Here is a 26,510-nt window from a genome sequence, read left to right as displayed (position 1 = left end):
ATTAGGAAGTGGACCAACACTCAGAATAGCTTCTAGCCCTGCCTTGCACACTCACACATACCCAAAGGCTACCGTTTTATTGAATTCTATTTACTGAAACAGAATAACTCAAGTAAATCAACCCTTTACCCTACGAAATATTGACCCCTCCTGGTTCTCTTTTTTCTAAATGCTTTACCCTGTCAGGTTTTCAGAAAAGGAGAATCACACACTCTGACTGATTCGTTTTTGATCTGCTTTTGCTAAGCAAGGACTCAAGAGCCGATTCCAGACAACAAACCTGGATATTTCTGTTGGAGATTTCCTCAAGTCCTTCAAGCCGGTACCAAGTCCCTAGAAGACAGTCCAGGACACGAGGGGGTGAGTAACTCAGGTAGTCGGTGAGTTCTTCCATGTAATGAACCAAGTCACTCAGAGGGAGCAAACTGAACCAGGATCGGAACAGATACTCATCCACATATAGCAAATGTCTATTCTTTCCCATTATCTGGAGTAATTGTTTCCTATATAAGGGAAAATTGGAACAGAAAAAAAGGGCAACAGTGAGGTCAGTAAAAGAGACCAAGTTAGTTAAAATTATGTTAGAAGGGATCTAAAAAGTTCCGATTTCAAAAATGATTTAAATGCTAAGAACTCAATCAAATGAGAGGTAAACAATAATACATTAAGAATTCAGCAACACGGATGAACCCTGAGGACCTGGTGCTCAGTGAAATCAGCCACTTACAAAGGACAAATACTCTGATTCCACTTATGTGAGGTCCCTAGAGGAGCCAGATTCATAGAGACAGACAGTAGAGTGGTGGGTGCCAGGGGCTGGTAGTGAGGGAGGGAAGAGACAGTTGTTGTTTAATGGGGACACAGTTTCAGTTTTACAAGATGAAAAGTTCTGGAGACGGACGGGGGTGACAGTTGCATATCAATGTGAACGTACTTAATGCCACTGAACCGTACACTTAAAATGATTAAAATGGTAAATTGTAGGTTAGGTATATTTTATCACAATAATAAAAGAATCCACCAAAAATTAAGCATTTTCCAGCTTTACTGGGATACAACTGGCATATGACACTGTGTTATGGTTAAGGTGTAAAATGTGTTGATTTGATACACTTTCTTATTGCAAAATGATTACCACCATAGCATTACTTGATACCTGCATCCATTATGTCATATAGTTACCATTTCTTTTCTGTGGTGAAAACATTTTCTGTGGTGAAAACATTTAAAAGTTGCTACTCTCTTAGCAACTTCTAAGTAAACAATACAGTATTATTAACTATAGTTACCATGCTGTACATTAGCTCCCCAGAATTAATTTGTCTTCAGAGTACTGAAGTTTGTACTCTTTGACCAACATTGCCCCTTTTCCCCACCTCCCAGCCCCTGGTAATCACCAATCTACTCTCTGCTTCTGTGAGTTTGACTTTTTTACATTTCACATATAAGTGATATCATACAGTATTTGTCTTTATCTATCTGACTTATCTCACTTAGCATAATGCCCTCAAGGTCCATCCATGTGTTGCAAGTGGCAGGATTCCCTTTTTTTTGTGGCTGAATAATACTGCATCATATATACATATATATGATGATATACACAAGTATATATACATCATATATATGTATACACACACACACATATACACACCACTGCTTCTTTATTCATTCATTTGTTGATGGACACGTAGGTTGTTTCCACATCTTGCCTATTGTGAATAATGCTGCAATGAACACAGGGGTACAGATAGCTCTTTGAGATACTTATTACATTTCCTTGGGCTACATACCCACAAGTAGGACTGCTGGCAATCCTATGGCAATCCTATGGCAGTTCTTTTTTTAACTTTTGATACTGTTTTCCATTGTGGGTGCAATAATTTATGAACTAAGCATGTTGATGCATGAATAAGCAAGTGCCCTGGATCAAACAGTCTACGCAAACCCAGTCCGGGGAAGGTCTTTAAATTATGCTGTTCTGTAACACCGTCCTGGAGACCCGAAAAGATGACAATGGGAAAGTAAATACAGCCAAGTGCCACAGAAGCGACAGAGGCTACGCGAAACATATGGATGGATAAAGCTTCACTGCATACTAAAGGCCACTTTTGCCTAAAAGACACGATCTTTAAGACCAATGCTAATGTTTGTCATTCTCCAGCTAAATTTCTTCTAGATAGTCAGTTTTCTAGATAAATGCCCCTTGAAGGGCATTTAAAATATATATAATTATATAAATAATCTTAATTTGGCTTGAATTTCAAAACGTTCCAATAATAGTGAAGAAGCAATAACTTAATTCAGCTTACTCACTATTTCAATCCCTAAAAACCTATAGGCTAGATCCTATTGGATTAGGGGCGGGGAGGGCAGATGAGAGACTTGGAATAGTTTCTTTGACAAAAAACAAAGTAAATGGGGGATGTTATCTGTGCTTGGAAATAAGTGTTAGTATTAATTTTCTTGTACTGAATTTGTATTTTTTATTTAGCTTTTGTACTTAAATTTGATTTACCATTTTTCTTTTATGGATTGTGCTTTCTGTGTCTTCTCTAAGAAATCTTTCCTTGCCTCAAAACAGTACTTCACTACCTCAAGATGTGCACCTACAATGTGCAAAGCCTCTGACCTGCGCAATTCTACTTTCAGGAATTTATCTTGAGGAAATAATTGGACAAGGAAAATTACAAAGAAGTGCATCAAAGCATGCTTACAAAGCGAAAGTGCAGAAATAATCCAAGTGTCCAGGCACAGAGAACCAGCTAAATAAAATTTGCAACGCTAAGCAGTCATTACAGAAGTAGGTGTATATTTACTTGCGAAAAAAATCGTTCACAATATACTGTTAAATGAAAAAAAGAAGGTTGGAAAACAGGATAAAACAGAATAAATAATCTATCATAGAGGCGGGGCAGGGGGGAATTGCATGAAACCAGACAAAAGGTGCAAACTTCCAGATATAAGATAAATAAATGTTAGGGATATAATGTACAACATGATAAATATAATGAACACTGCTGTGTGTTACATATGAAAGTTGTTCAGAGAGGAAATCCTAAGAGTTCTCATCGCAAGGGAGAAATTCTTTTTCTATTTCTTTAATTTTGTACCTATGAGATAATAATAGATGTTCACTAAACTTATCATTGGTCATCATTTCGTGATGTAAGCCAAATCATTATGCTGTACACCTTAACCTTATACAGTGCTATAGGTCAATTATATCTCAATAAAATTGTAAGAAAAATAAAGAAAAATACATAATCTATCTTCTGTGGTTGATTTTTAAGCATATAAAGCACCCACATATCGACATTTGGACAAAACTCTGCAAATACACAGGCCAAAGTGTTAACAGCAATGATTACCTCTGGGGTTGCAGGCCATTTTTGTATTTTTCTTTGTATTTCTTGCTTATTTAAAATTCTATTTTTTGTTTAATTTAATTTAAGTTAATTTATTTTTGACTGCATTGGGTCTTCATTGCTGTGCGCGGGCTCTCTCTAGTTGCGGGGAGAGGGGGCTACTCTTCGTTGCAGTGTGCAGGCTTCTCATTGTGGTGGCTTCTCTTGTTGTGGAGCACGGGCTCTAGGCACGTGGGCTTCAGTAGTTGCAGCACGCAGGCTCAGTAGTTGTGGCTCGTGGGCTTTAGAGCGCAGGCTCAGTAGTTGTGGTGCACAGGCTTAGCTGCTCCGAGGCATGTGGGATCTTCCCAGACCAGGGCTCGAACCTGTGTCCCCTGCATTGGCAGGCGGATTCTTAACCACTGAGCCACCAGGGAAATCCCCTAAAATCTTTAAAGAAGTAATTTTAAAAGAAGTGATACATTACTTCCGTCACTAAAAGCAGGAATGAGTGGGTACTAAAAGTCCACTGGAGATCTTGGAAGCACAGTTATGATTCCAAGATTTACATACATAAGTGCAGGTCTGTAACTTACTGATCTGCTCTTTTCTCCCGAAACTCCGAGAAGGAGATGCCTTCAAGGGCTGCCCAGGTGTCCTCGGGCTGCATGCCCGAGTCCTGGGCTGGCGGGGACAGGTCCATGCAGTGGTGCAGCACAGGCAGGGCACACACCCAACGGTCAACCTTTTTGTCCATGCACATTTGGCACAGGTTTACCAGGGATGCTCGCCAGCTAGAAAGGGAACAGAGATCGCACGTGAGCCCAGCACGGCCAGTGTCAGGCCAGCCCCAGGGGTCCGACACCCACCAGGGAAGGGACAGCTCCTCACACAGAGCATAAGATAAGAGTGCTCCAGGTGTCTGAGCACAGAGTGACCAGGCCAGGGAGAAACCTCAGGGGCCCCCTCGGCACCCCCAAAAAGCATCAGGCACTGAACTGGCCCTTTCGAAGCCCCAGAGCAAACTCCTGGTGGCATCTTTCCATCCTCCTTGACAGTGGAGGAGACAGAGGTTCAGAGAGGCATGTGATCTACGCAAGGCCCCCTGTGCCAGAGCTGGGGCTTGAACCCAGGTCATCTGGCAACAGTAAATCTACATATAAAGCAACTCTTTACATGTAAGGAAGGAGCCTATAAATAATACATGGCATGTTCCCTACAATCACAAAACATGGATGTTTCTTAAGACCTGGAAACACTTGTACATTTGCCAGCATTTCTTCTCTCTTTCAAAATGAACGGGGTTTAACTGGGTGTTTTAAATTTGTAAAACCACAAGGCAGGTGTCCCATAAGACTGACTGCTCAGAGAAGGCTGCCCAATATTACCCTTGAGTTCAATTCAAACAGCTCCAGAAAAAAGACCTTGGGACCATCACAGGGTTCTGGGGCGGCGCCTCCACCCAGTGAAATGTGAGTGCCTTCAGGACAGGCCGCGGCCTCCACCCCACGAGTGCTCCGGGCCCAGCGCAGTGACGCCCTGGCTCGTGAACTGGGCACGGCAGCTGCAGAAGCCACGGGGAGGGCACCCACAGTACTTCCACAAACATCCTCAAGTCCGGCTTCGTTGTCTTACCATGACCCCCCCACCCCCAAATACACGCACGTGGGGCTGAGTTATGATACACCTTAAAGCTGCTCAAAAGCAGGGTATTCAAGAGAATATGTAATAAAATGAAAAATAGTACATAGGCTAGAAAAAGGCTAGCGGGATAAACACTGAAATGACAACAGTGAGTAGTAAAATTCCGGGTAGTTTTTATTTTTTACATGTTTTCATCCATTCTCTGACAAGCACTTATTTTTATAATCAGATAAAAACCATTAGAGAGCTAGAAAATCTTTACACACACAAACACACACACACACACACACACACACTACCTCTGAGATGTTTCAAGGATGTGGATCAGATCCTTGCGAAGGGCATCTGATGAACTGGCATTCGAGCAAAGGAGGCAACAGAGTGAGCCCAGGTCACTTTCCGATAAGAGAAAGTGAAATTTTTCCACTGAGAAAAGGACAATCAGGCCCATTCTCAATTTACTCCTCACTGGGCAGTCTTCAGGCAGAGAGTCCCCACTCATTTCCAGAAATGGTGCCATTTTCTTTGTCAAACATTCCCACAGGTGTTTTCTCACCTGCTCCCAGGAGAAAAGGAAGATACAGAACCATGGCAATGAAACCACCAGAGGTGTCAGGAGCTGCCCATCACTATGCTTACTTCCCCACCAGCTGGGCAGGGAAGCCTGTGTGGAGGGGTCACCCACTGCCTGCCTCCCCATTAAACCCTGAGCATCCCCCTCGTCCTGGGTCTTCGGGAGGCGCCACCAGTGGTATGTCCAGAGGCCTCAGCATGATGGAGGGGCTATCAGGTGGGGGTCCTGAGCCTTATAAGGGTATACTGGTCATCTCAGGTGTGGCTCCAGGTCTGTCTCAAAAACGCCTAAGCCATACCACAGAGCAGGTAGAGATGCAGTGAAGGGCGCCAGCCTTCTTGTGGTGGAGGGGATGGGCAGGTGAGGGGGTGGGACCAGTGGTGGAGGGGGACAGGTGAGGAGGTGGGACCAGTGGTGGAGGGGGACAGGTGAGGAGGTGGGACCAGTGGTGGAGGGGGGCAGGTGAGGAGGTGGGACCAGTGGTGGAGGGGGGCAGGTGAGGAGGTGGGACCAGTGGGGGGGGGAGCAGGTGAGGAGGTGGGACCAGTGGTGGAGGGGGGCAGGTGAGGAGATGGGACCAGTGGGGGAGAGCAGGTGAGGAGGTGGGATCAGTGGTGGAGGTGGGGCCAGGTGAGGAGGTGGGAGGAGGAAGAAAATGGGGAGGACAAAGAATTCCCTAGAGGTGGCACTAGGAGAAAAGGAACTGAAATATCCTGCCCCCATCCACCTGGTGCACTGATTCTAGGGGTCATCTGGCCACTAGGAGGCGGGGTGATGCTGAGTGCCCAGGAGGTAGAGAAGGGAGCTGCTGCTGACACCCCTGAGACCCGGTACCTCCTTCTCTTCGTACTGCAGAGTGCTCCACAGCTGTTCTTCTCCTTCATAGATCATGGGCACCCGAATGACAGAATAAAACTGCTGGAACTGGGTGAAAAAGTTCTTTAAATTGATGGCATTCCAGGTCTCAAGGATGCTGAAGATGCGGTCCAGCATGACCGCAGCCGCGATCTGCTTCCCATTCACCAAGTTTTTCCTTGTACCATCTGTTACATAATCCATCAATTTCTGCAACCTCCCAGGGGGCTTCCTACAAATTATATCATCGTACTGGTGCCAGTCTAAGATTAAAAGAGCAATGTTATACTTAGAAGCATCAAAACCCACTAGACCTGGATACTCCACCCTGGAAGGCTGATCTTGACCAGAAGAAATAGGATGAAGGAGCCAAGGAAGGGAAGAAAGACAGGAACACCACAGAACGTGGTAAACGGAAGGCAGCAACACTTGCTCCATCCAGGTACCCATCCACAGATAAACAACATGGGGCCTGGCCCCTGGGTGGAGCACGGCTGTTTAGGACAAGTAACCTGGACACCATACAGTGAATTGAGTGAGGCACACGATTCAGCTGCCCTGAAAATACTTGAAACATGTCTTTGTCGAACTAGACGGTTCAGCACAATTGGTACATGAGCTCTTGAGAAAATGACCACACAGGGGTCAAAAATTTCATGCTGAAACTGCATCACTCACTAGCACTTGTGCACCATTTTGGTATGTTATTTGGTGCAAGTGCTCATTTCCTCTGTCCTGGGAACCGTGGTGCCCACTCCATGAAGGATGGTACAGGTCACATGACAGACAAAACAGCCCTCGACATGGGGCAAGGGCTGAACCCATGGCTGCTCTTATAACCAGCTGAAATGATATGAGTACGGACCTAGAAAACCCAGGAAAATCAATTGTCAAATAATTAGAAGGCAAAGAGGTCAGTAAGGCACCAGAGGCAACACAAGTACCTAAAAATAGCCATGAAAATCAGAAAGTCCAGCCTCCAAACAGGCCTCCTGCTCCTCAATGTCCAGTCTGCTGTCTTTGCTGGAAGTCCCCACTCACCCATCCCTGCCCCATCCCGGCCCTGCCCAGCGATAACTTGGAATCACTGTTTGGATCTGACCTCAGACTGTTTGGATCACCTCCTGTGGAAGCTTTTCCTGCTCCATATGTCCCTCACAGGTGGGGGACACAATGGCTCTCTCTCGGTTTTATAAAAACGCTCTTCCAGACAAAAGGTGAGTGAGAGCTGCTGGCCTGGGATGGCCAGTGCCGTGGAGGTGAAGGGAGCGCCAATCAGTGTCCTGGGCATGGGATACCCTCGACCCCGGGACGGTGGGACAGGGAGGGACATTAATGGTCTTGGTCTTGAAGAATCTACTAGAAGACCAGAAACAAAATATTTAAGTTCCAAACCCCCAGAGAAAAGAGAAAGAAAATCCAAAAGTTAGAAAAAGTACAAAAAAGAACAAGGAAACAAGGTAGAGAGAAAAGACATGATTATTTGTCAAAAGTGAGTCTTCCACTGACAGTCTCAATTCATGCCAATGGGCTAAATTCACCCATTAAAGATGATTAGATTGGGAACTCCCTGGTGGTCCAGTGGTTAGGACTCCGCGTTTCCACTGCATGGGGCACAGGTTCGATTACCAGTGTGGGAACTAAGATCCAGCAAGCCATGTGGCACGGACAAAAGAAAAAAAAAAATGATGATCATATTGAATGGAAAGAAAAAAAAACAAACCAACAACAGTCCAGCGAAACAGAGACGGGGCTGCAAGAGTTGAACTTGAGAGCAAACAGCAAGAGTTGGGACAAAAGCAAAGAGGCTAAGAGGGTAGGCAAGAAACGCAGACACAGCAGAATCAGTTTTAGGCAAAACACAGCACAAGGAAAAAGGCACTGGAAGGGATAGAGTGCTAGTGATGGCTGTTTCTGCCACCAGCACACACATCTGCCGTCTGGGTCTCCCCCACGTCACAGGGCTGGAGCCCAGAACCTCCATTCTGCCTGCCTTGCCACAGTGGGTTCTACCAATGAGAGCGCTCACAGGAGGCTTAGAAGGAGGAAGAGGGGAGGGAAGTCATCTCTCTCTCTGTTTATTGGGATTGATGAAAACTACATTTATTTAACATAAACCACCACCACACCAAATAAAGCAAAGCACAAAACTTCTCAATCAACAAGAGTGCCTTCCAGACACTCCTCCCAAATCACCTGCATTGATGATGTCAGGGGCTGGGGCACTTTCCCACCTGGGCTCAAGCAGTGACCTCCAGACCCTTGGAAACCAACGAAGGCCCTCTCTGGCCTTCCCATCAGCCCTTGCATTGGTTACTATGACTCACCTCCTTACTGCTTAAAACTCCTGATTTAACTCAACTGACCAGGGTACCATCTCCCAGGGAGCTCCAATGTCAACCTACCAACAGGGCATCTAAATAGGACGGCCCACACCGAGAAGTAAGCAGTTAAAGTGCCCGTGCAACCATAAGGAAAAAGCTTTAACACTCATTTTTTTAAAAAGCTTGCAAAGTATAATTATTGAAAAACACTAGAACAATATCATGATTAAGAAAGCATCTGAAAATAAAGTTACTTGGCAATCCTGAGTTACTCTACAACCTAAAAATCTGTTTAATGACAAACAGCTCATACAACTCAATATCAAAAGACAAACAACCCAATCAAAAAATGGGCAGAAGACCTAAACAGACATTTGTCCAAAGAAGACATACAGATGGCCAACAGGCACATGAAAAGATGTTCAACATCACTAATTATTAGAGAAATGCTAATCAAAACTACAATAAGGTATCACCTCACACTGGTCAGAATGGCCATCATCAAAAAGTCTACAAATAAATGCTGGAGAGGGTGTAGAGAAAAGGGAACCCTCCTACACTGCTGATGGGAATGTAAATGGGTGCAGCCACTACGGAAAACAGTACGGAGGATCCTTAAAAAACTAAAAATAGAGCCACCATATGATCCAGCGATCCCCCTCCTGGGCACATATCCAGAGAAGATGAAAACTCTATTTCGAAAAGATACATGCACCCCAATGTTCACTGCAGCATTATTTACAATAGCCAAGACATGAAAGTAACCTAAGTGTCCATCAACAGATGAATGGATAAAGAAAACATTATCTATATATATATATCTATATATATCTATATCTATATATATATGTGATGGAATATTACTTGGCCATTAATAAAGAACGAAACATTGCCATGTGCAGCAAGTGGATGGACCTAGAGAATATCATATTAAGTGAAATAAGTCAGACAGAGAAAGAAGAATATTATATGATATCACTTGTATGTGGAATCGAAAAGATAATACAAATGAATTTATTTACAAAACAGCAACAGACTCACAGACATAGTAAACAAACATGGTTACCAAAGGAGAAAGTGAGGGGGGAAAAGGATAAGTTAGGAGTATAGGATTAAGAGATATACACTACTGCATATAAAATAGATAAGCAACAAGGATTTACTGTATAGCACAGGAAACTATATTCAATATCTTATAATAAGCTATAATGGAAAATAATCTGAAAAAATATATATATATAACTGAATCACTTTGCTGTACATCTGAAACTAACACAACAACTAACAATACTTCAATGAAAGAGAAAGGGAGGAAAAGAAGGAAAGGAAGGAAGGAAGGAAGGAAGGAAGGAAGGAAGGAAGGAAGGAAGGAAGGAAGGAAAGAAAAAGAAAGGAAGGAAGGAAGAAAGGAAGAAAGGGAAAGAAAATCTTTTTAATGGACTTTGAAATGATTGTCTCTGTGTTAAAAAGTGCATCTCTATCTGGTTTGACAGCTTAAGTACCAGGACCCAGCCAGATAAAATCTGAAGTGACTAAGGCAGTGCTTCTTAAATAAGAGCAAATGGGACCTGCTATCCCAAATCACTACCACCTCCTCCGGCAAGATTAGATCAGCATCACCTCTTGTCTGATGAGGGGTCACCTCAAGCATGGAAACAGCCAGTTTGGATCATCCAGCAAGTACAGGGCAAAACCAGAAAGTATCGCAGGGCTCTGTTCTTTGGTAAGCCCATACAGAATAGAGTCTTTTGGAGGCGATCGAGTCAACACTTGGGCACATTTAAGAAGAGAGCATGACTCTAGTTTCTTCTCTGTCTCTTTGGGCCAGTTCAAAATAACCAAGCACCTGCCCCACCGACCTCAATCGCTGTCAGCCCAACAGCGGTCCTGGCCACAGGCAGCATCAACTGCAAAGACCCCTCCAGATGATTCCAAAGCCCAGCCAGCAAATCACTCCCAGCTTTCAGGCTTTCCTAGCTAAGGCCCCAGACATCAGAGAGCAGAAACCAGCCAGCCCTGCTGTGCTCCATCCAAACTCCTAACCCACACAAGTCATGAGTATAAAAAAACAAATAAATAAATAAACAAAGCACTTGGTCTTGGTGACAGACTGGAACATCTCTCTCAAAAGCTGACAGATCGATCTTTTTAAACAAGGACTTTAATATTAAACAGGCTTCAGCTAATAGATATACATACAGCTTTTGAGTCCACAAAATTGATTATCCATTCTTTCTGAGCATACGTGGAATATTTATGACAGACCAAGAAGTCAGCCACAAAGAAGATCTAAGCAAATTCCTAAAAGTAGAACCCATACAGACTCTCTATATAGAACACATGCACATGTACACACACACAGAAATACACACGCACACTGGACACACACATGAACACACACACCTGACACACACACAAACACCACACACACTGCATACAGTGAGTAGAAAACAGAGCACAGAAAAAAGAATTAGATAACAGATAAGAGAAAGAAAGAGAAACAGAATAAAGTGAAAAAAAGAAAATAGAAGAGTGACACTTATGACAGACAGCAGGGGGCAGTGGATCCAGCCCCTGATGGCTTCTGCTGGATGTCTTATTCACAGTCGCCATTTGGAAATCTGGGAAGGGCTTGTGGTCCTGGCAGCCCTGTTTCCCTTGCCCTTGCCCCCGCTCACTGCTGCCCCTCTAGGCCCCAGTCCCCTTACTTCCCAGCGGCTCTATCTTCTCTCCTTTCCCTTAGTAAAAATCCTTTCGCTTGTTTACTCTTGTGAGTGGTTAAGCTAACCTGATCAGAAACATGCTTCCAAGCTCAGGTTTATGAAACATAGAGCTGGGGGGTAGGGCAGGGCCAATGCCAAGCAAAGAGGACCCACAAGGGCCAAGGAAAGCCTTTGATCCCCAGGAGGAACGTGCAGCCTTCTGAGCTCTGATCAGGAGCCCAGCCTGAGGCTTACCTCCCGATCCCAGAAGGGAAGATTTCACATGGAGACAGCGGTTCACGTGCTCGCCTTCCTTCTGCTGACATTTGTAGATGACCTCATACTCCACAGGGCCCTTGCCTCGCCAGAGGACGTACTTGTATGGAATGGGTTTATCCAGGTGCTGCTTAGAAATGATGGTGCTGCCTTCAATGAGGGACCCATTCTCATGCAGGTCTCTGTGAATAAACAGGACACCAGCCTGTTATCCAAAAAATCCTCTCCCAGAAATCTTCATTCTTCTCAAACACAGCACGGAGTGCAGACGCAGAGCTATAAATCGATGCTGACCGAGAGGATGCTTCCAGAACAAGGCACGGTTTTCACACAGAGACAGAGAAAGGGCCAAGGTGAAGTATGACAAAGAAGTGCATTATAGGGAAGAGTTGTTTGAAATATTCATCTTCCCAAAGGTCTAAGGATTAATCAACTTGATAAAAATTATGATTTCAATATATTTCAAAGACTGGATGTTCTGTACATTTCCTTACGGGCCTACTGGGATATACTCACTTGGTGTAGTACATCTCGCAAACATCATGATTCCATCTGGGCTTCCCAAATTCTTCTCCGCCCCTGACAAATACTTTGTGTTGGCTGGGGTTGAACTGGAAATGTTTTGAAATGATTGCATGGAAGTACACCGTGATTCCTTCCAAGGAGCTCAGTGGGCTGGGGGAAAGCCACGGAGGAAAACACCGATTAGATCCGGATCTGTCTACCTCTCTGCGCGCGCGCGCACACACACACACACACACACACACACACACGTGTGTGCACACAGGATCCTTGTTTCTTGGCTGTGCACTAACACACACCCCAACGAAGTGCAAGAGCGTCCACACTTCAGACAGGCTGTCTGCCATGTGGGTGCCCTCGGCTCTCCCTCTACAGTGGAGGAGGACAGTGGGTGCGGGGGCTGGGGGGCGATCTCTGCCCAGCTCCAAGGGGCTGCGGGCTGTGGCAGGAGGGGGTGGCTGAGTACTCTGGCACATGACAGCCTCTTTCCTGACTTCTGTAAGGCCAGTGCTGCCTCCGGGACCCCAGGAACCATATTATGGAGCATTTCAACTGAGCAAGGAATTGGGACAGGTGCCCCTCCACTGCCTACCTCCCGAGTGTTTCCCTTTCCCCCAAGAGTCAACAAGAGGGCAACGTGGGAATCTCCTCTGGGGTGGCTTGGCCCCTTCCAGCCCCGGCTCAGGGTGGGGGCCAGGCCTGTGCCGCCCCGAGCCGGGTCACACCCACCACTCCTTAGCTCCGTGTGCGCTCTACCTCTGGTTCCTTTGCTCCCCCTCATCTTTCACAGTGGTTGCATTATTTCTGTTATTCCCCTCTGGCTTCTTCGGGTCCTTCGGCTTGGCCTTCTCATTTTCACCTGCTTTTCCTCCAGAAACACCCATCTGGTCCTTGGTTGCAGCTTCCTGGAACAAGCACCCAAACCCCAAACTTGATGACCAGCCTCCACGTTTGCCCCCAACAGGGGATGCTTCTCATAGCCGCCAGAGTGGCCACATTCCTTCCCTGCTCAGAACCTTCTAATGCCTTCTGGTCTACCTACCACAGCCTCCCAGGACTCCTCTCCGCACCACTGTCAATGGCCCCTCTTTCCTGCTGCTCCCTGAACAGGTCCACCACACTCTACCTGGGGGCCTTTGCACGTCCCTAGACAGCCACGTGGCTCGCCTGTCACTCTTTCAGATCTCCTTGGAAGGCCTTGCCTGGAACCCACCTCCAACACCCCAGCCCCTCGCCCTACTTCTCTCCACGGCATTTCTCACAGCCTGACTTTGCTTTGTCTTTCTCCCCACTAGAATGTGAGCTCCAAAAGGCAGGAGCTGGTCTCATTTCAAATGCTAGGCTGCACCCCCAGTACCTAACACATATTCACCAAATGATTAAATTGAGCTGTGGAAGGAACGGGGCCAAAAGGAGCAGCCCATGGGACAGACAGCAAGGACGGGGACGGCTTCCTGGAAAGCCGACCAGGTAGGAACGAGACGCTTTACCCGGTGGTTGTCTCGGGAAGCAGGGACACTTGTGGGAGGCTGTTTCGTTTTCTCAGTCTGATTTTTAACTTCTTTCCCAACTCTTTTCCCTGCACCAGCTGGCTCAGCTGCAGCAACACTTGCCTGGAAGAAATAAAGACCCCAAAACATCAGGGCCAAGAGGACAAAATGGACAGGGAAACTCTGATTCAATGGCATAAGGGTAAGCATCTGCCACCAGCCCAGTGACAGGGGTCAGCAGCTCGGGGTGGAAGGGCAGCCCCTTCCACAGCCCCCCTTCCCAGGGAGCAAGTCCCAGTGGACACCCTTCCCAGACAGTGAAGTATTGTCAGAACCGCACTGCACAGCAAGGTGTCGAGACATGGCAGGCCAACCCCAGTCGTCACTCCCTTAACAACTCACCCCAGAGGCAGGGGCCCTGGCCTGCTGCCCAGTGGCCCGCGGCTCTTTCCCGGGCTTGGACTGGTCCCCCTTTGGCTCAGGCAGTGGGAGCTCCTGAGTAGCATCTTTCTCCCTAGGATGGCCTTCACTTGCAGAAGTGGGGAGGCCTTTGCCCTTGGAGGGGTTCAGGGAGTGGAGGTCCTTCCCTTCCGGGAAGGCTCCTCCCAGAGGCTGGTCCTGGGGTACCGGGCTGCTCAGAGACTCGGTGTCCGCAGCTGCCTCTGCTCCTCTCGCAACCTGGCCCTGCAGAGGGCGGCCCACAGCCTCCAGCGGCGTCTTGCCCACACTTGGGGGCTGGCTTGTCTGGTGGGTGGGACCACCCTGCTGAGCTGGGCTTTGGGGTGGGGCTGTGTCCTGGAGCTCAGGGTTTGCAAGCGAACTCAGACTACAGGGGCCCAAGAGGGATGGGGACAAGGAATCCAGCTCTGCAGACGTGGAAGCATTCTGATTCTTTTTCTTCCTTTTTCTCCTTTTCCTCTAAACAGAAAAAGAGACACTCATGTTATTTCTCAGGTTTACTATACTCTCACCAATGTTTTCCTCCAATTTCCTTTCAATTTCTGAAGTACGTCAAGTGTAGCTCGACCAAACCACCTTACATCTGTTAAATCTGCCATTTCTTTACCTTGTAAAGAATGAAACTGAGACACAAAGTGAATGGGAGTGGTGAACAGAGTTGAGGGGCAAGTGGGGAGCAGTGATGGTCACATGCTTCGTTCTGTCCAATCCAAGCTGAGACCCTCACATGGAATTCCTTCCCATGGGACATCCTTTAAGGACGGCTTTCAAATGTTAGAAAGCAGGTACAGGCCCCCACACATTCTACTCCATATACGTATTATGTACAAAATAGAGACGGAAAAATGAACAGAAGTCTAAGTAGTTCCTTCCTGCACCCACACTGGCATGTTACACCTCTGCCTCAGATCCTTGCTCAAAGGCAAGAGTCCTCAACTTCAGAATCAGAGATGGAGCCTGTGAGAAGCAGGTGTGGCAGGACCCTTTGAGGACCCCATGGGGCTGGATGCCCTGCACGCTTGGGGATCCTGCTCTGGAGCAAGTATTGATTGGTTCATTAAGTGCTAGTAACCCGTGACCCCCCTGAAGCCTGGTGTGGGCCCAGGCCTTGCCGTCCCGCCCCATGCCTGGGCTGAGTCCCCGGGAGAGAGAGACGGAAGGCCTCGGGGTTTCTCTGCACGTGGGGTGGGGCAGTCTTGTTCTGGGTCAGCTTCCAGATTTTCTCCAAGAATCCTGACCAAACTTCCTGCCCATGTGCTCAAAACAGGCAACACGACACACAGGCCACCCCGGATGGCAATTTCCCAGCCTGACATTGACCCCCGCTAACATCGCGGTAGAAAGAGGCTTAAGAAAGGTCATTCGAGGCAGTCACTTCCCCAGCTTCCAGGGCGTACAGATCTCTGAAGATTTTACCAACATACTGATGGTGACTCAGCACGTCTGGAGGACCCAAGGTTCTACATTTCCATGGTGCTGCTGCCAGACCAGGCCTGCTCTGTGAGCACTAAGGCCAAGCAGCTCCCTACCCCAGGCACCCGACTCTGATCTGACTGGCCTGGGGGCACGGGCACCAGCATCTCCATTAGCTTTCCTGGTGGTCCTGACATGAAACCTCACTGGGAACCACAGGTCAGACCAGCAGAAAGCTGTGTGCGGACCCCACAACCCCAAGCCCTTTGCAGAATCTCCTCCTTTTTCAGCGTGAGGCTGGCTTAAATCAAGTCGCTTAGTTCTACACTGATTTACCAAGGAACCTGGAACGTTGTCCTAAGCGCATGGAACAAGAAAGTAAGATACATTCCTCCCCCATGAAGCTGATGGTTTAGTAGGAGAGAAAGACTAAAAACAGATGGTTTTAGCATGTTGGAAGGACTCGCAGGCTTCCCAGGGAAGAGGCGCAGGTTGAGTCTGAAAGCCACCAAAGGCCAAGAAGGCAGTTTCATCCATTCGGCAAAGATTCCCGGGTCCTACACGTCTGAAGGTGGCCAAAGCTACAGGCTGCCTCATATGCTGACTTGCCCATCCAGAATCAAAGCGTACGTGTGGCCGGAAGACCCTGCATGACTGGTCCTCACTGCCTGCTAACCTCATCCCCTGGCCTCCAGTATTAATCCTGTTTTTTACTTTCTGTATTTTAGGATGCTCTGGCATTTGGGGGGCCTTGCTAATCCTGGAGAGACTGCCCCTCCCGGGGCTAGCTAATTCCCAGAGAGAGGGATCTCTCTGAGCAGATGAAAGATCTGAGCAGATCTTTCATCTGCAAACCAACTAACACGGCGCCCTGCCCCCCATCTCCTTTATCAAACTCTCCCTCCAAGCCAACATTCCCTGCACTAAATCACCGCAGGGCCAAGTACGGGACAGCTAGACAACCCTACAGCCCAGAGCCCACAAAGAGTATTCAAACCAGCCAAACCTAAACCTGCTCAAACCTGCCTGCCTTTCCCCACAAGGCAGGCTCTGGGCCACGTTCTCCCCTCGCTCCTTCTCCCTCCCGTGGGGCCCTGTGGACGTGGCCCCCCTCTTGGAATCCGTAAGTACCACTGACCTCTCGTGTCATCACCAGTTATACGAGCAGGGCGCCTCCTGCCTCAGGTTCCGTCTTTCCCCAGACACCTCCTTCACTTAGTCCTCTGCCCCACACCCCTCAGCAGACCACCCGGACACCCTCAGTAGGAAAGCAAACCTTCACAGCCCCGCATCTGCTTTATTTCCCTCCTTAGCCACTGTCAACTAAATATGTCTTTATTTTCTTTCCCCTCCAGGAAGGAAGTCCTTGTTTTCTTCACTGCTGCATTCACAGTGTCTAGAACAACCCTTGACCCCCTATAGGTGCCTAACCACTTCTGTCTCATTAAATAAATTCCTTGGAAAGTCCCGTGTTTCCCTGCAGCACCAGCACATTTCCTCTCCCCCTGGGACCCCACACCCCTCAGTCAGCTCTGTGATCAGATCCAAGAACAAAAGGTTTTGACTTCTGATTTCCAATTTGCCTTTCTCCCCTTTACCTTGCTTTCTCCTTTTCTTATCCCTATTTAACTGTTCTTTTTATAAGCTGCTTCAAAACCCTTAGAATAGGGCTTCCCTAGTGGCGCAGTGGTTGAGAATCTGCCTGCCAATGCAGGGGACACGGGTTCGAGCCCTGGTCTGGGAGGATCCCATGTGCCGCAGAGCAGCTAGGCCAGTGAGCCACAACTACTGAGCCTGCGCGTCTGGAGCCTGTGCTCCGCAACAAGAGAGGCCGCGACAGTGAGAGGCCCGCGCACCGCGATGAAGAGTGGCCCCCGCTCGCTGCAACTGGAGAAAGCCCTCGCATAGAAACGAAGACCCAACACAGCCATAAGTAAATAAATAAATAAATAATTTCTTAAAAAAAGAAAAAAAAACCCTTAGAATAAGATTTAGATTTTGCACAGGTGACTTAGAGTTCTCTCAACACACGTCTACGGGGGCACGTGAGTGCCCAGCCCCCTCTCGGGTCTACAGACAGGACTGGGATGTTGGCAGATCTCAGGCTGCTGGCACGCCTGCCATATAGCAAGGCTCGAGGCTAAAGTCTAAAATTTTCCTTGACAAAAATCAAGTTTATATGTATTATAGTTGTTACATATTTACATACTCCTAATTATTGTGGTCTGTCATTTTGACCGCATTAGTCAGGAATATGCACGCTAAAACTAAACACTGATGATTGGGAATGCATGCACGGACGTGGGTCACGACCTCTGGGTGTGGGCAGCAGATGGGGGCAGTTGGGAGGAGACCCCAATAGTTGTCCATGTTTACAATGGATGGTAGGGGATGAGTATTCACTTAGTTAATCCTGCATTTATGTTATACATACCCTTTATGGTGGGCATAATATTTAATTAAAACATTTTTTAAATGAAGAGTTTATTGACTTGGAAGGGATGCTACCGAGCTTTCTGGGGACTGCAATGTCCTGTCTCTGGATCTGGTGGGGGTGATGAGGCTGTACACACAGCAGAACATCTAGGGGGCTCTGCCCTGAAGACCTGTGCATTTCACTCAATACCAATTATACCTCAATTCAAAAGCTACGCTGCGGGAGCTTCCCTGGTGATGCAGTGGTTAAGAATCTGCCTGCCAGTGCGGGGGACATGGGTTCAAGCCCTGGTCCGGGAAGATCCCACATGCCGCGGAGCAACTAAGCCCGTGTGCCACAACTACTGAGCCTGTGCTCTAGAGCCCATGGGCCACAACTACTGAGCTCACGTGCCACAACTACTGAAGCCTGCGTGCCTAGAGACCGTGCTCCACAACAAGAGAAGCACCACAATGAGAAGCCCGTGCACCACAATGAAGAGTAGCCCCTGCTCGCCACAACTAGAGAAAGCCTGCGCGCAGCAACAATGCAGCCAAAAATAAATAAATAAATAAATTTATAAAAAAAGAATGTACATTATAAAAAAAAAAAAAAAGCTACACTGCACCAGCTCTATATGCATACATAAAGGCTATTCCTATTCCTGCCCAAAGAGAATTAGAAAAAACAACAGTTTGCTACTTCTTGGGGGGGGTGGGGGTTTGGTCAGAATACACCTCTGATTTTATAATGAGCATCACTTTGTTTCTCCATCAAAAGAACAAAGGCCTCCCACACAGGGAGAGCAGAGAGGAGACCTCAGTCTGGGGGAAGGCAGGCCAGCCTCGTTCACTCACCTGAGTGCTGGGTCAGGAGCACACAGGAGGGTGGTGCTGCGGACCCTGAAAAGGTACCTATGGCAGGATGCGGGGGTGACAGGTGGGAACACTGACTCGTTGGACAGAAAGTCAGTGAAGCTGCTTGACAAAAGCTGACGTGTTGGAGGCTAAGTGGGCCCACTAGCTCTGCCCCACTTCCCAGGGGTCCTCTGCCTTCATCTGCACTGATAGTGACAGGGAGAGAGTAGAATAATTAAATAGTTAGTTTAGAAATCCCACTAGGGGATTAAAGACAGAAAAAGAATTTTAAGGGAGCTTAGGAAACTGTTGCAGGCCAATGACCACTCAAGAAAAGAATCCAGTAACCTAGCAATAATCTGTGCTACGTTGAAGGAAAACCAGGCGCATCCAAGCACCAGGCACACTCAAGCCACAAGTCCTGATAGTTAAAACACAAGACAATAGATATGGGGTCTGAATCTTGTTACTTGAAGTCAGGGAGTTAATGGTCCCCGAAGAGTAGCATTTCTGCATGTAGTCAAGACAGGAGCATAGGTGAGGGGGGGAAGAAACTAGGTGAAAGAGGACACTATACTGAAACCTCAGATGAATTACAATATTTTAGTGTATGTTACCATCCTTCTGCTAACACATATATGATTTAAATAGTGCCATGATTGTCCCCGTTAGACCATATATAGGGTCAAAGGAGGAACTAATGATGTAAGCCTTGATGTCTACCTAAAAATGAGGAAGAAGGTGGTCTTCTCCTCTCCCCACTTTTTCTTTGATTATAAAAATGTAGCCCTCTTTGTTCTTTGGGCTGCGCTCCCTTGCCTGCCCACTTGAATCTGTCACAAGTGTCCTATGCTAACAAACTCACTCTTTGTCTATCGCTTTGCCTCATGCTGAATTATCTCTGTGATGAGACAAAAGGACCTGAGTTTCATTAAGTCCTGAGACCAGGTGAGCAGTTTCAGTTAAAAGACAGTGGGTTCGAGTCCCCTCCTAAGTCAGGGATCGTGGGTTCAAGGCCCAATCTGAGGTGCAGCTGGGTTCAAGTCCAATCCAAGAAGGAGTGCGGTTTCAATAGGAAGTGCTTTGCCAATTCAGGGAGGACGGCAGGGCTGAGGAGAGTGTCACCTTTCCACCTGGCATCTGATCAAGCACTTCCTTCTAGTAAACAGGCACTGCCCAAGCTCCCTCTCTGCAGCCTTCCTTTCCGCCGTCTCCAGACCCAAGTAACCTTTCTCAGCTTCAGTTTCCACTTTTGTAAAACTGGGATGACACACGTGGGCAGTGGTTTGGTGGGGGGAGCGGGGTGGGGGGTCTGTCTACAAACATAAGGTGGGCGTTGCAGAAGCAGCAAGAGGAAAGAAACTGGGATGAGAACTAGAAAGATCAGGGTGACCCCCCGCCTGACCTGTCCCAACAAGTGGTATCATTAGGACCAGGGCCGGCCTCTCAATTAGACGCTAGCCAACTGCAAAAGGGAACCAAGACTCTATAGTAGGGAATGCCGAGGAGGAAGTGAGGGGCCATCAGGAAAAAGTCCAACAAGAATCTCTACTAAGGGAACCACACGATTCCTGGATTTGCTGAGGAAGCCTGACTGGACCAGTTCTGGAGTCTTGGAGAGGTGCTCGGACCATCCCTGCCCCGCCAGCTGCCTGGCGCCCTGCTCCCACTCCCCCACTCCAGGAAATGGTCCCCTGAACCTCCCGTTCTCAGCCAAGTGGTTCAAGCAGGATTAACTCTACTCCAGCTGCAGGGTCAGCACACCACCCTGGCCACAGTGACTGGTTTAGGGATGGGTATGTATTCCCATCCCAAATCACAGCCACTGAGATTTGAGGACAGCTTCCCCTGGGAAGGAGACGCTTCCTCTTTCTTCTCTGGAAGCCCCCGAAGGAGGCATTCTCTTGTCCCCTGAATGATGCAGTGGGAAGTGGATAACTGTGGAAGGGTCCACAGTGGTGGAGACCGCTACTGAGGGGCCAAGGAGCTAACTGACATGAAGAAGGCAGTGCAAAGACACAGAGACATACCCGGACTTTGGGAATATCATCTAGGTGCCCAGATTAAACCTCGCATGCAGCTAGGTCTACCCGAGGATTTCTCAGTTACGTGAGTGACAAATTCCCTTTATTGTATTAATTTACCAGAGCTGGGTTTCAATTATTTGCAACCAAAAGATTTCTAATGGTTAAAATACTCAAACTTCCAAGTAGGTTGTTTCGTTTTTACAGAAGCCCCAAATAAGTCAAGGTAATCAATGTTCTAACAGCTTTGGTGCACAAGATGTCAGGCTCTGGTAGATATACTTGGGCCACAGCATCCTCAGGGCTCCTGTATCATTCATGGCACGGTACAGGAGGACCCCTCTGCGACAAGTGTGTGACCAGATGCCTTCTGGTCATCACAGAAGGTGGTAGGAGGTTTCTGACCTCATGAACAGGTGCCAGCCGCCCTCCCCAGGGAACATGGATCAGGTCTGCCTTCTAGAAGGAAGGGCGCTGTCAGCAGGGAAAGAACAAGGAAGCACACACCACAGTGAGGTAGGCGACCCCGCAGAACCAGGAGGGCCTGGGAGGTACGGCTGTGTAAAGATGGCAGTAAATGCAAGACGGACCCCTGGAGGGGCGTGACCCAGTTCCTGGAAGACAACCATTGGGAGAAAGGGTGACACGATGATAACAGCCCATTACGCGGACCCCAGACCACACCCCAGCCCCCAAGAGCAGACTGGTGGATGTCACCATACCTGTGGCAGCAGCCACCAGCCCAAACCCTCTTTTTAATATAACCAAAACCCTGGAATCTAAAAACATGATACCAATGAACTTATTTACAAAACAGAAATAGACTCACGGACATAAAAACAAATATGGTTATCAAAGGGGAAATGTGGGGGAGGGATAAATTAGGAATTTGGGATTAACAGATACACACTACTATATATAAAATAGATAAACAAGGACCTACTGTACAGCACAGGGAACTATAGTCAATACCTTGTAATAACCTATAATGGAAAAGATTCTTAAAAAGAATATATATATGTAATATACACATAACTGAATCACTTTGCTCTACACCTGAAATACTGCAAGTCAACTATACTTCAATTTGAAAAATAATAATAAAATATGTAAATAAATAAAACCAAACCCCACCCATCTGAGAGGCAACAGGGCAGCCTCCGGGCGGTGGGCATGTGTTCTCCCCTGATCACCCCTCCAGGAGAACTCCCCCACATTTGCTGCCCACTTATCTCTTTCTCCTGGGAACTGCCTTTTATGTCCTTCACCCACTGTCCTGTTAGTGCCTGGATGTCTTATTTCTTTGAGAGAATTGATTAGGTATTCCAGTTGTGAACCCTTTGTCATATGTTGCAAATGTTTTCTAGCCATCTGCTTTTCCACGTTATTGCTGAATGGTCCCCTCTAACTCAGAATCTGGAATATTTTTGTGCCCCTATCAGCATTTAAGGGGTTGTTTTGGTGAGCCTTAGGAATATCTATATAATTTTATAAATAGTCATCTATATTTACAAGAACTTTTAGGGTGTATTTTACTTTAAAATGGTCAACCAAGCTGGTATATATTTTAGTGTTTAGTATGAGTAAAGAACCGTTTTTTCCAAATGGTTAGCCACGGTTCAAACACCCCTTACTTAACACAACTTCACTCTGTGATACATGATGCCACCTTTAGCACGTGCTCAACTGCCATAAATGCTCACATCTGCATCTGGATGTTCTATGTCAACCCTCCCTGATGGGTCTCTGTTACTCCATTAGGATGTTATATTGCTATGTTTATAGCTTATGATACATTTTGATGTCAAATCTCCCATTTATTGTTCTACTTTTCTACATTCTTTATAGGAACTCTTGCCAATTTATACTCTAGATGGACTTTAGAGTCTTTTATCTATTTCAAAACAAAAACAAAAACAAAAACAAACCCACTGGGAACAATACTACTTTTACACATTAACTGGCTAATTGGATGTATACATCTGAGGAGAGAACTGACATCTTTACGATATTAAACCTTCCTTCTGGGAAAATCTATTTGCAGTTTGGTTTTCCTGTTTGTGTAGATCATGAAGGGGTTCTCCACCCACCCCCACCCCCATTTTCTGTTAGTGCTCGCACCCTGATGTCCGCTGTATTTACAAGGTGCTTTTGCTTTTTTTGTTTTTGTTTTTGGCTGTGCCACATGGCTTGTGGGATCTCAGTTCCCCAACCAGGGATTGAAGTCCGGCCCCAGGAGGTGAAAGCACCAAGTCCTAACCACTAGATCTCCAGGGAATTCCCAAGGTGCTTCCGTTCTTAACTAACCAACAGACCCAAGCCCAGAGGCAAGACCACACCTGGTTTACAGGCTTCCCCCTCACACCGAGCACCCAGTGCCCCACACGCAGCAGCTGCTCAAATAAATCTTTGTTAAATGAATCAATGGCCATCTTACTCAGGAAAAAAGTCACCACTCTGTAAAAGACTGATAGTTAAACACCACAAACATCACTCTTCAATGTCTGAAGCCTCACTGCTTTTCCTCATAAGCAAAAATACTTCCATTACATATATTAGCTAGTTTCACTTTTGATATTATTAGTGAAATCCACAAGACTCACAGATGCTATAGAAAATGAAAGAAGTCAGGATTTGAACTTCCAGAAACCAGAGACTAAATTTAGCAGGCTTCCTCTGCACAACTGGGGTTCAGAACATGAGCCCATAACCTCAGGTGCTGGCAGCTGCAGGGACTGGGGGTTTTCTCTAAGCCCCAGCAGAGGCTCGGCCTTTGACCCCCACCAGCCTGGTCCCAGCTCCCACGGAAAACCCAGCCCCCCCTGCTCTTTTCCATGAAGAGAATCTGTATGGCCTGTGGAGCTTTCGGGGTAAGTTTTCCCATGAACCAAAGAAGATAGCTGCACAAGAAATTAAAAGATGGATGGAAAAGCGGGGTAGGGGGCCACATACAATAAAGCTGAAATTCAATGTTAGCAGAACATCCTCAGAGTCACAAGAGCTGACACCTAAAGGCATGGCTCCTTCCTAGACCAGCCCAGGTAGGAGTGAAAAGCGCCTCCCCACCAGCTATCCTCAGCATCAGAGAAGGTGTGGGGCTCAGTTTCATGCAAGCCTTGGCGGGAGGCATCGTGTGCCACTATTTATGCAAACTACCTGCTCAGAGTCTGGAGAGCACGCGTCAGGGACTTCAAACGGGGTTGCATCCTCTTTTCTTCTTTTGCAGGCAGGGTAACTAGCAGCCTCCAGCTCATCGGATGTGGATGCGCCGTCTGCCGCATCTACAAAACCCTCTGACGCAACTCCCTGTTGAAACATGACCCCTTCAGACAGGACAGGGTGACCACAGGCACCGCTCCATCAGGACCTAAGGGACCCCTAACTCAGGCCCGGGCAGAGAGATGCTCTCGAGTGAGGACTGAGCCAGCCCCCCAGCCCCCGGGGTGTCCAGGCTCAGCAGGCACAGGGTCCCGGGTATAGGGAACCCAAGAAAGGGTCCTGCAGGTGGCAGGCAGAGCAAATCCATGCAGGCGAGCTGCCCCATGCTAGAGCTGGTGCCTGCAAGCCTTGGCACACTGGACCTCCCATGCAAACAGGCCCAGGCCCTGGTTCCCTAAGCTCCATCACAATGCCTAGGCCGGTGCTTCCACACAGATGCAGCTGCGGGGACACTCCTGGAGGAGCAGGCAGCCCAGCACCTGAGGCCAGGCCTCGAGGGGGCTCTCGGGGACGGGGGCACGCAGGGCAGTGCCCAACCCCTCCGGATGGCACACCCCAGGCAGCACAGAGCCAGCCCTGTGCCATCCTCCTTGGGTGCAGGTCAGGGGAGGGTACCTGGGCCTCCCACATGGGGGCCTCATGGCTGGCACTGTCCTCAGGGACGGACAAAGGGAAAGACCACGAGCCTCTGACTGAGTGTTGGGGAGGGCAGGCAGTCAGCGTGGAAAGGGAAGGGGAGTTCTCCGAGGGGCACCTGGAAAGGCCCAGTGGGTGAGACGGGTCAGAGCACGTGGGTGGCCCAGGCGCAAAGCCCACCCCAGTCAGCGCCAGGTACCCAGGCTGGCTCCATCCCCTCCCAGAAGGAAGCCGACGACAGGACCGAGGCGACACTGGAAGCAACCACAGGGTCAGGAGGCACCTTCAACCCAACTCTCCGGGCTCCATCCGGTGCCCCTCTTCCTCACAGGGCGGGGGAAGCTGTCCCAGGGGGAGAACGAATCCATTTGGAAGCAAGAACCAGCAAAGCCGCCCGGTCAGTCAGCACCAAAGGGCCACCACAGGAAGGGCAGGTAGGGACAGGAGCTCCCCACGGCCCGTAACCCCAACACCCCTGCACCCACCGCACGACAGCCGGGTGAAGGGCCCACTCACTCAGCGGCTGGGGATGAGGCCAAGTGGTCCGGGTCCTGGTTCTGGCCATTTCCCTTGGGCCCCTGCATGTCATCCCACCACTGTTAGAACATCACGGCCTCGCCTGCAGGCCCTTCCGACCACGCACACACCACTGTCTACTAGGATTATGTAAGGTCACTGCAGGGACTGGCAACAGTCACAGAAGCCCTCAGGAGCTAATCACCAGACCACCCCCCAGCGTTCCCGTGTTCACCGCATCTGGCTTCCTCTCCTGTACGGGTAAGTGTGCATCCAGGCTTTTGTTTTTAAATCCCCTTCTATGACAATATTACACAGTTTTCTTATATTGAGGTGAAGATCATAACATAACCTAAAGTTAACCACTTTAAAGTGCACAACTCAGTGGCATTTAGTACAGTGTGACCATCGCTTCCATGTAACTCAATCATTCTCGTCCTACCAGGAGGAACCCCGTACCCAGCCCCTGGGGGAGCTCCGGGCACTTGCGTGGCTTTTTCCAGATTCCTCACCAATCCTGGGAGCTGTTTCAAAATCTTATTCCCCAGAGGAACCTTCTCAGGCTTTTCACCCCAGGCTTCTGGCACATCTGCTGGTGACCCCAGCTGGAACCTTCCACCTGGGGTTGGGGGAGCGCAGGTAGCACCTTTCCATCTGCCTTCAGTGCTTTTGAGGAACACCCTCTGCACAGCTGCTTTTCCACCCTTAGAGAGTTAGTTCCAAGTAACGTGTAAAAAAGGCAAGTGCCCTGTGTTATTCCTTCTGGGAACTCCCAGACAGGTCACAACATACTTCCTTGGGGACAGGTCTGCTCGGCCCCCTCCGGAACGGGGAGCCCACAGCAGAACATCAGAACGAGGCTGTCATCCTCAGATCACCAGCACGTGGGAGAGGAGGGCATGGCTGAGTTAAGGTTGAGCTACGGCACCACAAAGCTCTCTTACCAGGTTAAGCCCCTTTTTCTTGATTCTGCGCTCACTTGGTTACTGCAAACCTCAGACTATTTTCCAGAGTTCCAGTAAAATTTATTCTTACAGTTCTCACTTATTGGGGTGTTTCTCTGAGGGGACAGGCCCTCGGAGTTCCCTTCTCTGCCATTTTTGCTGATATCACTCTACTATACGTTGTTCTTTATCTTTTTATTTATCTATCGGATTTGATTACAAGAATTCCCTCATATCTTTAATCTTTGACAGAAATAACAGTTGGAAGCCACAGTACTTTCTGCCGTAAGGATGA

General features: G+C 48.0%; 1 protein-coding gene across 1 annotated transcript in view; it reads right to left on the bottom strand.

The window, feature by feature from the left end:
* Positions 1-26,510, bottom strand: part of RNF213 (ring finger protein 213) — a 114,241-nt gene that overhangs the window by 72,886 nt on the left and 14,845 nt on the right. The window contains exons 4-13 of the mRNA XM_082441536.1: positions 24,057-24,206; positions 14,134-14,649; positions 13,732-13,854; positions 12,998-13,146; positions 12,236-12,394; positions 11,699-11,901; positions 6,397-6,680; positions 5,288-5,544; positions 3,941-4,138; positions 281-503 (exon numbers count right to left, since the gene is read on the bottom strand). Of these exons, the coding sequence (XP_082297662.1) occupies positions 281-503; positions 3,941-4,138; positions 5,288-5,544; positions 6,397-6,680; positions 11,699-11,901; positions 12,236-12,394; positions 12,998-13,146; positions 13,732-13,854; positions 14,134-14,649; positions 24,057-24,206 (2,262 nt within the window). The remainder of the gene's footprint in view (positions 1-280; positions 504-3,940; positions 4,139-5,287; positions 5,545-6,396; positions 6,681-11,698; positions 11,902-12,235; positions 12,395-12,997; positions 13,147-13,731; positions 13,855-14,133; positions 14,650-24,056; positions 24,207-26,510) is intronic.

The sequence above is a fragment of the Balaenoptera physalus genome (assembly GCF_965194825.1).
Source record: "Balaenoptera physalus genome assembly, chromosome: 20".
In the NCBI taxonomy this organism is placed as follows: Eukaryota; Metazoa; Chordata; class Mammalia; order Artiodactyla; family Balaenopteridae; genus Balaenoptera; species Balaenoptera physalus.
This window is presented reverse-complemented; position numbering and strand designations above follow the sequence as displayed.